This window comes from Falco cherrug, chromosome 1 (assembly GCF_023634085.1).
Source record: "Falco cherrug isolate bFalChe1 chromosome 1, bFalChe1.pri, whole genome shotgun sequence".
Lineage (NCBI taxonomy): Eukaryota > Metazoa > Chordata > Aves > Falconiformes > Falconidae > Falco > Falco cherrug.
The window spans coordinates 95478949-95492454 of record NC_073697.1 but is presented as its reverse complement, the minus strand read 5'-3'; the positions used below and the strand labels follow the sequence as shown (position 1 = coordinate 95492454).

Below are 13506 nucleotides of genomic sequence, written 5' to 3'. Positions count from 1 at the left end.
TGAGCTGTGCCGGACCAAGCTGAGCCCAGCTGTGCCAGACCAAGCTGAGCTGAGCTGTGCAGGACCAAGCCCAGCTGAGCCTAGCTGTGCTGGACCAAGCTGAGCCCAGCTGTGCCAGATCGAGCCAAGACGAGCCTAGCTGTGCCGGACCGAGCTGAGGTGAGCCGAGTCGTGCCGTGCCAGACCGAGCCGAGCCCGGCCGAGCCGGACCGAGGCCAGGCGGTGCGGTGCGGAGCGGGGCGGTGCCTAGCCGGGTAGGGCCGCCCCCCTGCCCCGCCGCCCCGCAGCAGCGCACCATGTTGCGGACGGCCGTTCGCTGCTCCCGGCTCTGGCGCGGCCCGGTTCGGCTCGGTGCGCCGTTCTCGGCCGCCGCCTCCCCCATCCCGGCGCCCAACACGGCGCCCGACATCGCCTGCAACAAGGTGGGGCCGGGCCGGGCCGGGCCGGGGGGCGCTGGGGCCGCGGGCCTTGCGTGGAGGGATCCTTGCGGGAAACGGTCCCCGCGGGCGCCGCAGCTGGCGGTCGGGCTTCGTCCCGCCGTTGTTGCAGCGGAGCGGGGGGGACGAGGCGAGGGGGGAGGGGGGGGCAGGGGCCCTGGCGGGTGACACGCCGCGCTGGGGCTGGCGCGCTGGGAAGCCCCGGGGCAGGTTGCGAGGCCCCGGTGGCGGCTCCCCCTCCCCCCCGCGGCCATGTCACTGCGGCGGCACCGCCGCGCTGGAAAGACAAACGCTCCCTCGCTGGCACCGAAAGGAGCCGGTGGGACGCCGCTGCCGCCGTGCCGTGCCGTGCCGTGCCGTGCCGGGAGGGGCCGTGGGGAGCCTGAAACGGGTCAAGCCGGGAAGTGCTGGCGCAGCCCTGGCCGGGGTGGGCTGGGTGGGCTGTTCCCGCAGTGTTTCCCCACTGTTGGGTTCCCTGACCCGCTCCAGCCAGGCTTCCAGGGACCCACCGAAGTGGGAGCCCTCGTGCGGTTTGCTGAGCTGTGGGTTGTTTTTTTTTTATTACCTGAAGGCTGTGATTTTGGTTGTGTTTGTTTTGTTGCATTTAGGCTAAAATACGCCCTTTTGTATGGGTGTAGTTTTGGAGCCTGCCCAAGCTGAGTCCCTGGTAATCCCAGCCTGCTAAGGCGCCGTGAAAACTACTAATGCTCTTACCGTTGTCACCTTGATGAGGCTCTAAGGCCGAACCCTGCTCTGCTCCTTTCATTGCAGATTTTCATAAATAACGAATGGCACGATGCAGTCAGTAAGAAAACCTTCCCTTCCATCAATCCAGCAACGGGAGAAGTTATCTGCCAGGTTGCTGAGGGCGATAAGGTAAAAGTTCTCTTGGTGACCGGGTACGTAGGGGTTGCAAGAGGAAGGCATAGTCATCTCTCACCTAGGCTGCTCAGCCGAGCGCCGTGTTGGCAGTAGTAAGTGCCTGACATATGCAAACACCATGTCGAGTGCTGCTTGTGTTCTTACTTGGCTACTGCATTTAACAAAAACCTCTGGCTTTACCTCTTAGTGGTGCAGGCTGGCACTGGGAAGGGCAGAGAGGAATAGTTGTGGTGTGCAAGGGAGCCCAAACTGGGAGGCTGGGGAGCAGCTGGGGTGCAGTTTGCTGGGGCAGGCAGCGATGAAGGCGGACGGCTTTGTGGTCTCGTGGCTGCTGTGCTGGCAGTGTGACCCAGTCATGGTAGCAGAGGAGAGGAAAGGTGATGGTGGGGAGCAGTGTCACGCAATCATCTCGTGCTTTCTGCAAGGCCCTGCTAGGAGTCTGTGGCAGAGCAATTTTGAGCTCTTTCTACAATCTGGAAACTTGTTTCTGTTCCCCAAAGGAGGGATGAGTGTTTGCTTGTTCACGGGAGACTGGCTTGTTCTGGTAAGGCCCTTCCCAGCAAGCCAGGACACAGAACAACTAGAAACCACTTAATGCCCTGACAGGGAAAATGATGGATTAGAGATCTCTTATCAAGGTAAAAACTCCTTTAGACTATGCTGGTGAAATAAAACCCTGAATGAGTGTCAAAAGCACACTTCTAGAGCTTTTTCCGTGCCTTGTTTTAGGATGAAAATATTAAAGCAGCATGTGACTTTCTGGAAATGAGTTGGCAACACTTGCGCTGCGCGTAGCTAACATAACAGAAGAATGTAAGTGCAGGCAGAGGTGGGGACGGCACAGCTGTTGTGCCCGGCTGTTTCACTGCTGCTTCTGCTGTGCAGTGCTGCTCCGGTTGCTGCTCATGGGGCAAGTGGCTCAGGGGCTGCAGCCCATGCGCTCCCCTGCTCCAGGACCGATGAGTGTCTCGTAGTGAGGCAGCTGTCAAGGTTGCACCTTCTTGCCTCCAAAAAAGCTGGCGCTTGTCATCTGGCTGGAGGCTGTTTTCTCCTGGAGATGAAGCAGGGCTTCAGGTGTATTTTGAGCAAGCGAGTCAGGGCTGGTTACTCCTTTCTCACCTTCTTGCCTGTGCTCCTCCGCAGGCAGATGTGGACAAGGCCATTAAGGCAGCCAAAGCAGCTTTCCAGCTGGGCTCGCCTTGGAGGAGGATGGATGCTTCTCATCGGGGAAAGCTGCTGAATCGTCTTGCTGACCTGATCGAGAGGGACCGGGCTTACCTGGCGGTGCGTATCATGCTTGGTGGCTGAGCTCTCTGCTGCGACCCCTAAGCATGGGGAGAGAGGCAGAGACGGGTGGTTTGTGCCCATCGGGTGCGATGGGGGCTTTAGCCACAGCTAAAACTGTGAGAGAGCCACAAGGATGGAAAAACAGTTCTGGGCAGCTGAAAGCAAAAAGGCCACCAGGCAGAATAGATCCAACCTGCAAACCAAGAATCTAATCTAAATTTATACAGGGGACGTTCCCCACCTGGCTCTTCAGGCAGTCTCATTGTCTTTTGTAGGCACTGGAAACTCTGGATAATGGCAAACCCTACTCAGTCGCCTACCTGGTGGATTTGGACATGGTCATCAAATGTCTGAGGTAGGTGTGGAGGCTATAGCGACAGTGCAGTGATCGTTCATGCTCCATGCTTGTGCTCAGCTGGCCCGTGGTAGCTGAACCTCTGCACATGCAGAGACCAGATGCCTCCCGCTTCAGATGCAGTGGGTGACAGGGCTGGATCTGACTTACCCTGCTTATGGGCCAAATTAAACCAGTATCAGACACCCTGTTTTCCTCTATTTTATTTTTTGCTAGGAATAAGGCTGTAATTCCTGTGACTTTCCAAAGGATTTTTGTTACATAGATGTTTCTCTGTTGCTATATATGGGACTTGCACTGGTGGAGGTAATCTTGTGTTACAGCACAAGCATGACAGAATTTATGTTATGCAAAGTGCTGGCAAAGGTGAGAGAGAGAGATGTTTATATTTTCTGTCCATTCTTAAAATGACCTGTTTGGGAAATACTTGTGTTGGTATGTGTTTTATGAAGTGAGTGAAGAAGGGAGGAAAGCAAATAGCTGGAGGAAGTCTCTCTTATTTTCTGTCAGCAGGAGAGTTGTTATTTTAAATTCAGTAACCAAAATCTTACTGTTGCTAGATACTATGCAGGCTGGTCAGATAAATTCCATGGCAAAACCATCCCGATAGATGGAGACTTCTTCTGTTATACAAGACATGAGCCAGTGGGAGTCTGTGGTCAGATAATTCCGGTGAGTAAAACTTACCAGTAGTTCTGCAGCATTTTAAGAATTAAGTGTTACAATGAACAGTTGTCTTAAAATGAGAGTTACTGTCTGTTGCTAACCGCTGTTTCCTTCCAGTGGTAAAGAAAGTTATGCTTTCATCCGCTGGGAGGGCTGTTAGTGTGCTCTGGCGGCATAGAACAACCTATTGAGTTCATGGGCTCTGAGTAAGATTTGCTTTGTATCTGCTGATTAAAAAAAAAAAAAAAGTCCTACTAAGGGGGTTAATTTTTTTATCTGGCTCAGAACCACAGTTAGGTTTAAACTACAGCCTTGCATTACAATCAAATTCTGTGTGATGAAGAAATAGCCAGCATGCAAAATTCAGCTTTATGTAAGTGTTCTTGTTTTGGTAACTGGTAGCAAGTGTAGCAAGGTGGTTTGTCTACAGCAAAGCTCCTCTTTATAGGAGTAGCCAGGTTCTGGTTGTTGCATACTCTATTTGCATGGTTTTTGTATTTGCATTGAGCAAGAACTGAACGTAAACGCCTCACCAGTCTTGTGTGCAGTGCCCTGTCATTCATTACAAACGGGCTTTCTTTCAAAATGCTTCAAAAGAGCACTTAATGGCTAAACTTACAGTAAAGATTAATTCCAAAAACAGCTGGATTTTTGCAGTGGTACTGAGAGACCTCAGACTTCAGAGTACAGTTTTCCTGGACGAGCAGAATGCAGTGCGTGAGGAGCCAAACACTGAAGAGCAGCTAGGGAAAGATCAAAGTCTGCTTTCAGAGGTGCTGCAGCTGATTAGAATAAAGCTCACTGGTTACGTGCTGATTAATCAGAAACTTTCAAGTTCAGACAAGCAAGTAATTCCTTGTTTTTCAGTGGAACTTCCCGCTGTTGATGCAAGCATGGAAACTTGGGCCTGCCCTGGCTACTGGGAATGTGATTGTGATGAAAGTGGCAGAGCAAACCCCGCTGAGTGCTCTCTACGTAGCTAGTTTGATCAAAGAGGTGAGCAAGAAGGCTGGGTTTCCATCTGCTGCCTTGCTGTCGCTGCTGGAGTGCAGTGTGATACAGCCAAACTGGTGAGCTGTGGAGGGCACATGATGGGAACAGAAAAGGGCTGGCTGATCTGAAGAAAGGCTGGATTGTCTTGGGTATCTTAGCGTTTGATTTAGCAAAAAAAACCCCGTTGTCCTTAGAAGGGCATATGCAGAGGACATAAACATTGATTAGAGGACGCTTTGAGGTTCAGTTAAGTAACAAACTTCAGAAAGCTGACAGAGAGAGCTCCAAACTGTGCTTAGGATGTGGGGTGGGGAAAGGAGTTGTCCCAGTTACTGCAAACTGAACGTTAAAACTAACGTGAAGAGGCCTACTGAAGCGTTACTAACAGATGAGGGTAGGTGAAACCCTTGATTTGCAAAAGGAGTGATGTTGCTCTCTCCTCCTGTGAACCGGCAGGCTGGATTCCCACCAGGTGTGGTAAACATCATCCCTGGCTACGGGCCCACTGCAGGGGCTGCCATCTCTTCCCACATGGACGTAGATAAAGTGGCATTCACCGGCTCCACGGAGGTAAGGGACTACCTTAACCTCTAAGCCCTTGGGGATATAGAGAATATCGCATTGCTCTAGTACCTTTTCTGTGTAAAATACTGGAGGTGCCTTGCCTTCTACACTTAAAAAAATACAGCTGACTTCAGGGTGTGACATTTATTTTTACTTTATGTAAGACTCTTTAGGTGCTGTCATGGTTTAACCCTGGCCAGTGACTAAGCATCATACAGCTGCTCACTCACTCTCCCCACAGTGGGGTGGGGGAGAGGACTGGATGAGTAAAAGTTAGAAAACTCCTGAGTTGAGGTATAGGTAAAGCAAACCAAGGAATTCAGTCACTGCTTTCCATGGGCAGGCAGGGCTCCATCATGCATAATGGTTACTCAGGAAGACAAACGCCATCACTCTGAACCTTCCCCCCTTCGTTCTTCTTCCCCCAGCTTATATACTCAGCACGATGTCATATGGTATGGAATATCCCTTTGGCTAGCTGGGGTCACCTGTCCTGGCTGTGTCCCCTCCCAGTTGCCCATGCCTCTCCAGCCCTCTCACAGGCAGGGCCTGAGAAGCTGAAAAGGCATTGATTTAATATAAACACTACCGAGCAACAACCAAAAATATCAGTGTTCTGTCAACACTGTTCTCATGCCAAATCCAAAACATGTCACTGTACTAGCTACTAAGAAGAAAATTAACTCTGTCTCAGCTGAAACCAGGACAGCATCCACCCCTTACTCCATACCATTTACGTCGTGCCACACTTTCCAATACAACCTCATTAACCACCACCACTCTTCTCATCCTTTGGTGTAATACACAGATATCATTCCCCTTGTCTGTGGGCCGCCCCTGTAAAAATATCTACCAAATGTCCACAAAATGTACATTCAGTTAATTTAGTCTGTGACTTTGGGCTCCGTCTGTTATTGTGGTGTCGTGGTTTAACCCCAGCCAGCAATTAACTGCCACGCAGCCGCTTGCTCACTCCCTCCTCACCCAGGGGGAGGGGGAGGAGAATTGGAAAAGAATGTAACAGTTTCACAATTGAGATAAAATAAAAACAAAAGAACAATAATAACAATAACAGTTATAATGAGAAAGAGGGAGAAGGCAAGAGGAATGAAATCCAAAGGGAAGGGAGGGTGATGCACAAGACAGCTGCTCACCACCTGCTGACCCGTGCCCAGCCAGTCCCCGAGCAACAATCAGCAGTGGGCCACTCCAGCCCTCTCGCTGGCGAGCCTGGCAAAAAGTCCCTGACCCTCTGTGTTCCCACACCAAATCCAAAACAGCACTGCACTAGCTACCCAGAAGAAAATTAACCCTATCCCAGCCGAAACCAGGACAGGCGATCACTTGAGAGGAGAGGTTGTGTGGTGTTTGAGGTTACAGGGCACCAAAGCCAGCTCAGGTCAGGTTGCTGCTGCACTTGTACTGCTTCTTGTAAGGCTTGTCCTCCATTAGTTCAGATGGTTCCTGTTATAGTAACTCTTATAACATGCAACTCAAATCATGGGTTACGACAATTTAAAGGTATATCCATTACAGTTTCCTCTCCTGGTCCCTTTGGACCAGCCTGTAGGGTTTAACGTTGCAGTGAACTCCTCCCTTTGCTTCTGCTCCAGCTTGGACTTATCCACAGGCTGCAGCCCTTTAGAGTGATACCTGCTCCAAGTGGAGCCTCAGCTACGAGCCACAGTCCCTCGAGGGGTGCACCTGCTGCGGCTTAGCCTTACCCACAGCCACAGTCGCTTCAAGGTGCATCTGTTCCAACATGGCCTTATCCACGGGCTGTGACACTGACCTGCTCCAGCGTGGCCTTACCCACAGCCACAGTCCCTTCAGAATTAAATCTGCTCCAGCACGGCTTCATGCGCAGCCACTGATGGTTCAGGCTGTACCTGCTGCAGCATGGGCTTACCCACAGCCACAGATGCTTCGAGGTGTACCTTCTCCAGTGTGGACTTGTCCTTGGGCCACAGTTCCTTCAGGGATAGACCTGCTGCGGCACAGACATAACCATGGCCACAGACAGTTTGAGATGTGCCTGCTCTGGCATGGACTTATTTATGGCCACAGGCACTTTGGGGTGTCTGGCTCCCACATGGACTCATCCACAGGTCACAGCCCCTTTGACCTGAGTTCATACTGGAGTTCCAGTCTGTCCAGTACAGCAGCACAGGAACAGCAGCTATGCCCTGGCAACCTGCCAGCCCCGGCACATCACCATTGCTGTTATCAAAATGTTCCCAGGCACAGCACAGTGAGATGATAAGCAGTACAGCAAGCAGTGAAAGCAAAAAGCAGCCACTAACGAGCACTAGACTCTAATATACAGTAAGGCAAGCAAGCCCCATGGCAAGCACAGAAACCTGCCAGTTAATAGCTAATCAGCAGTACAGGTATAAATTCGAAGTAGCACATTCCAATCAAATCTGTCGTTTTCTCAAACCCTTCGTGTCCCACGTTGGGTGCCAAAAGGGACTGTCATGGTTGAACTTCAGCTGGCGACTAAACACACAGCTGCTCACTCACTCCCCTCATAGCGGAATGGAGGAGAGTGGAAGTTAGAAAACTCATGGGTTGAGATAAAGACAGTAACAGATAAAGCAAAAGCCATGCATGCAAGCAAGCAAAGCAAAACAAAGAATTCATTCACTACTTGCCATGGGTGGGCAGGCAGATGTTCAGCCATCTCCAGGAAAGCAGGGCCTGTAACTGTTACTTGGGAAGACAAACACCATCACTCCTGAACGTCCCCCCTTCCTCCTTCTTCCCCCAGCTTATGTAGTCAGCATGATGTCATATGGTGTGGAATATCCCTTTGGCTAGTTGGGGTCAGCTGTCCTGGATGTGTCCCCTCCCAGTTTACCGTGCCCCTCCAGCCCTCTCGCTGGCAGGGCCTGAAAAATTGAAAAGTCCTTGACTTTATAATATAAACGCAACCAAACCCATCAGTGTTCTGTCAGCACTGTTCTCACACCAAAACACGTTACTGCAGCAGGTACTAAGAAGAAAATTAACTCTATCCCAGCTGAAACCAGGACAGGTGCCTTCTTTTGAATGCTTCCCATTGTTGCCCTTGTGCTGCTTCTTGCTAGAGGTGAAACTCTGGGCAGGCTTCAGTTGTTCCCTTAAAGCCCTGACAGTGAAGGGATTATTATTAAACTGCTGACTGCAATCTAAACCCAGCCACCCTGCCAGGTGTTGCTGTATGTAGGAGTTAATTCCTAATAACCTGTTCTTCTCATGATGCAGGTTGGGCATTTGATCCAGAAGGCTGCAGCAGAGAGTAACTTAAAGAGGGTGACACTGGAGCTTGGAGGAAAGAGTCCAAATATAATCATGTCTGATGCAGACAGTAAGCACCTGCTAGTGTAATATTTGATCTGACCTTTTATGTTGCCTTTCTGCAAGCAGAGCTGCAGGGGAAAGGAAACCTCTACTGCACTGTGTGAGTCTCCAGCTCTGACACCACCCAGCTGTTCTCACCCAGTGAAGGCTCCATGCCTCCTGCTGTAGCTGCCGTGTTTGTGTATCAGCACGTCATCGCTCCCACTTCTTTCCCAGTGCTGTGAACTTCAGTTCTCAACAAATGAGAATCATTTCAGTATCTTCCCTCCAGTTTTTAGTTTCATTTTTGTTTTCATTTCTTTCCCTTTCTCTTTGTGTGTACCATTATTCTATTCTTAGGAAGTTCTTGTTCCCTCATCTCTTGCATATGGTCTAGATTTTTGGTCTTGATGAGCCAACACACGTACTTTTATATGGCAGGCAGGAAGGAAGTTCTTCTAGGTCTAAAATAACTTGTCCTTAATACCTGATAATTTCAAATGAGAACTATAATCTGCCTCAGATCAGATTTTTTTTCTCTAGTATGGGGTGCTTTAATAGACCCTGCTACTAATTAAGTCTGTATGTAACTTCCACCCTACCAAAGCACAGAAAATGCTTGTCAGCTGAAAAGACTTTGTATCGCTGATACTCCAGCAGTCTGCGTGACAGTTGTTCAAAAGAAGTCACTTACTGACTCTGGTTGCTTTTGTTTGCTTATTTGTTTTCCCTCCTCTCCCCAACCTTAGTGGACTGGGCTGTGGATCAAGCCCATTTTGCCCTCTTCTTCAACCAAGGGCAATGCTGCTGTGCTGGCTCCCGAACATATGTCCAGGAAGATATATATCATGAGTTTGTGGAGAGGAGTGTTGAGAAGGCCAAGGCCAGGGTGGTTGGAAACCCATTTGACTTTAAAACTGAACAGGGGCCTCAGGTAAGACCAGGAAATGTCCTGAGCTTTTATCTCATTAAATAGTCCAGATATTGAGTAGATTAGAACGAAAGGTATCCTTCTGTCTCGTGATTCACCTCCTTTGAACTGTGCCCATTATCTCCTTGCTTGTGCATGGAGGTAGAAGTTAATTAACCGTTCTGATGGTTCCAAAACCTCAGCTTGACACTGGCATTTAAAAATTATCATCTCCCTTTGAAGCTGGCTTGGCAGTCTGTTTAAATGAGGAATTGCTAAAGGACAGTCACGTGCACAGCAAGTTGTAGTTGAATCTTTTTTTACCCCCAGTAAAGGCAAAGCTGATCTGTCTGTCCTCATGGCTTTTAGGTAGATGAGGAGCAGTTTAAGAAGATCCTCGGTTACATTAGTGCCGGGAAGCGTGAAGGAGCCAAACTCCTGTGTGGCGGCAACCCCGCTGCAGACAGAGGCTATTTCATCCAGCCAACTGTCTTTGGTGATGTGCAGGACAACATGACGATTGCCAGAGAGGAGGTGAGATCTGCAGCACCTTTCTGTCTGTCAGCTTCTCACTTCATTGTTTTGTCCCTTTTGATGCAAAATACCCACGGGTCTGCGAGCACTGGGTATTCATGAACTGCAGAACTTGACACTTCTTAGAAAGTTACCACATTAAACTTCCCTTCAGATCACATTCTGGGCTCTTCATAATATGGGAAGCGGTACTGTGAATGTGATGTCCCATGTGACTTCTAGTGTATGTACAGAACAGCATCAACACAGCCTCCCTTGTGATCAATCTACACAGATTTTCACATGCTCTGTTTTGGATTTTGCAGATATTTGGGCCGGTCATGCAGATTCTGAAATTCAAAACAATTGAGGAAGTCATTGAGAGAGCAAATGACTCCAAGTATGGCCTAGCAGCAGCAGTCTTTACAAAGGATCTTGACAAAGCAAACTATGTGTCACAGGGCCTGCGAGCTGGAACAGTTTGGTAAGCCTTGACACTTCCTAAATTGCTGGAAGCTTCCTTGTGTGCCACCGTTAGTCACTATGCTTGCTCTTTGATAGCCTGTCTCTACTTTGGATCCAGTTTTATGTGTCCCTCGCTGAATGTAACATCAGACCTTCGGTTGTAATGCTAACTGTAAAATTCGGGTATTTTAAGCTTCCGTGCTCCCCCTGTGAATTAGTGAATGGAATGAGGGAAGAGAAATCCAGTACTGCAGTCAGCAATGACAGCAGCTGCTGCAGGGCTCTGAGTGCCAGCAGTGAGTAGATCACTGGGCACGTCTGTGCAGTCCTGGTTGCTGCCGTGAGGTTCCTCCGTGTTCTGTGGCCGTGCTGAAGACTATACCAAGGTCAGTCCTTCAGCACCAGTTTACTGTTCTAGCATGAGGTTTTGGAGAGCCAGTATCTCACTACTTTTTTTTTTTTTTTTTTTTTTTTAATGGTACCGAGTAAACAAGTAGGTGCTTTTGATACTTGTCCTCTGAAGGAAGTGTGGGGTGGCAGCCTGGACACTTGGTCCGGTGATAATGAGAGACATAAATTGATTTCCTGATGTTCTGTTTCCTGGTTGCTGAAGATGAGGTTTCACTATTCATTAGTTCTGTTGGCTGAGAGAACTGTCAAATACGGAAATCCTGCCTAGAAACTCAGTTGTCCCTCTGCTGTAGAGAGCCGAGATGGCCCTTTGTTGCAAAAAGGCTCTTGCACTAAGCAATTCTGAAACCACAGGTGCTTAATTTTTTGGTTCCATTTCAGGATAAACTGCTATGATGTGTTTGGTGCCCAAGCCCCATTTGGTGGCTACAAAGCTTCTGGGAATGGGCGAGAGCTGGGAGAATATGGTCTGGAGGCATATGTAGAGGTGAAAAACGTGAGTATCTCTGTATCCAAGGCCTTCCCAACCCTCTGCTGTAGCTCCAAATTGTATTTGTGCTTGTTGGTATAGCCTGGCCTAAGAGTTGTAGTTCTTCCTTCTAACGCTTGAAGGAAGCTGCACTTCTGAAGTATCTGCAAACACAGCTCCATGTAGCTGTATTTAAAACAGAAAGCTAGCTTCACTTTATACTGCCGAGGAAAACAAGGATATGTGACTTGATAGATTACCTGCACCACTTGGCACTGCTTAGCCCTTTCTCACTGTAAAGAACGCAAGTGTCTGGACTTCTCCGTGAGTTTATTCTGGGGAGGAAAGGAAGAGCATGTGCTGGGGGTGCATGCCTGATGGGTGGAAGGTGCTGCAGGCACTGGCAGATGAACACTGGGCACTCATCACTTAAAAGGGGGAATGTGGGCAGGGGTCACCAGTAATTAATGCCGCTCTCTTGAGTCATACGCCCTTGAGTCCAGGTGTGAGACCAAGGTTCCTGGTGTTAGGCAATCCCATCCCAGCAGGCTGACTAATTTCCTGGAAGAGAAGGCAGAAAGGCTGTCACGCTGTCTGCTTGCAGCTGCAGTGTCTAAAGCGTGATGGAGCTGTTGGACAGAGGTTAGCCCACGGCCTCAGGGTTACAATGCAGTGAAGTGTGTAATGGCTGAGGGCCCCCGGCTTTTGACTAGCAGGGGCTGATATGGTACATGAGCTCCAGATGAGACAAACAAGTGTGCCTGCTCCCACCTCTCAAAGAGCAGTAGCATCTCTGGGGAGATGCTGTCACCCAACCTTTTAGCTTCCCCCTCTCTTCGAGCCTTCCAGATGGCCAAGGTGATCCCAGTCACTGACCGGGATATACTGTCATCTAGTTCTGGTCTCTTCTGCAGGATGCTGCTACCTCCCAGCCTTCAAGTGAATATAACTGAACGCTGTCTCCAGGAAAATAATAACTTGTAACATTATTTTTTTTTTTCCCCTGCTAGGTGACAATCAAAGTTCCACAGAAAAACTCTTAATGGACAGCAGCCTCTCCATGTGTTTGGAGACACCTATGCAGCTTCATGAGATACAAAGCAAGGAATCCTGTTCTTAACACCTGTGAGACTTAGGTGGAAAATGTGTAGCTTTGCATTAAAAAATGTTTCTATAGAAGGTACTTGAAGGAGCTTTTGTTAAAAAATGCAACTTGGATTTATCTTTTCGAAATAGCAAATACTGTCAGTTGAATACTAATGCCATGAGTACACAGGTGTACTCTTGTCGTATCTGTATTTGACAGATGTGCTTTTTTTTCAGCAAATCATTTAAATGCCTGTCTGAAGTAGGTTTTATAATTCTTTCTTGGCTTACACAGCTAGCTCTATACTCCTTGTCCTATACACCTAACATATACATTCCTGTTCCATAAGCAGACTCAGCTGTGTAGCAGAGCAGAAGCCACCTCTCAGCATGAATCTGTGAGGTAAAAGTTTGCTCTCAGCTGCTCCCATATGCTCTCACTGTATCTACTCACAATAAACATTCTCTTTTAGTGAAGTTAACCCTGTCTTTGTTGGAGCAGTTTGTGTCAGTGAGCTATGCAGGAGCTCAAGTGCATGTATAGTTTGTATTTTCTCCCACACATCTGTTACCCCCTGCCTCAAGCAATTTTTAAGTTGTTCGCCGAGTTTCTCTGCTGCCTGCTTTCTGTGTATTGCCTTAACATTAAAAGAACATCTGATAACTGTCCCCAGCAAAGCAGGCAGAAGCGTTACTGAAAATTGTAACCAGGAAGACTCCAAACCAAATGGTGGTTTAGAAAGCCAGCCAAGCTTTATTGCAGTGCTGGGTGCGTGGGGGATCTTCCCTCATCACACACACACCCCAAGCTACTTGAGGGTACATAATATATAGGGTACTTGCACATTCATGGTACATTACATTCTCGTTTTTGTTCATGTATAGGACGGGTTACAAGTTTTTTGCTTTTAGTGTGCACTCTCAGACAGCACTACTGAAGGTTTTTACTAACCCTACCTGCTCCCCTGCAGGGGTTTGCCCTCTTTGGGCAAACCTGGGTGTGTGTGTGTGTGTGTCACGATTTGCCATTACCACAATTATCTTTGGCCTGCCTTCAACGAATTTTCTGTGGGTTGTAACTCCTTAGCGGCTTGTCTCTTGCAGCCAGAACTTTTCTCACTTTGAGGCTTCTCTCTGCACTGTTTAC

The 13506-nt window shown here is 48.8% G+C and overlaps 1 protein-coding gene across 1 annotated transcript; it reads left to right on the top strand.

The window, feature by feature from the left end:
* The first annotated feature begins 258 nt into the window (after window positions 1-258).
* Window positions 259-12841, top strand: ALDH2 (aldehyde dehydrogenase 2 family member). The gene is made up of 13 exons (XM_055709102.1): window positions 259-422; window positions 1209-1313; window positions 2463-2603; window positions 2882-2961; window positions 3522-3633; window positions 4495-4623; window positions 5077-5190; window positions 8431-8533; window positions 9255-9439; window positions 9785-9949; window positions 10255-10412; window positions 11186-11300; window positions 12284-12841. Exons 1-13 carry the CDS (start codon window positions 297-299, stop codon window positions 12314-12316), a joined length of 1566 nt encoding a protein of 521 aa, XP_055565077.1. The 5' UTR covers window positions 259-296; the 3' UTR covers window positions 12317-12841.
* The last annotated feature ends 665 nt before the right edge of the window (window positions 12842-13506 follow it).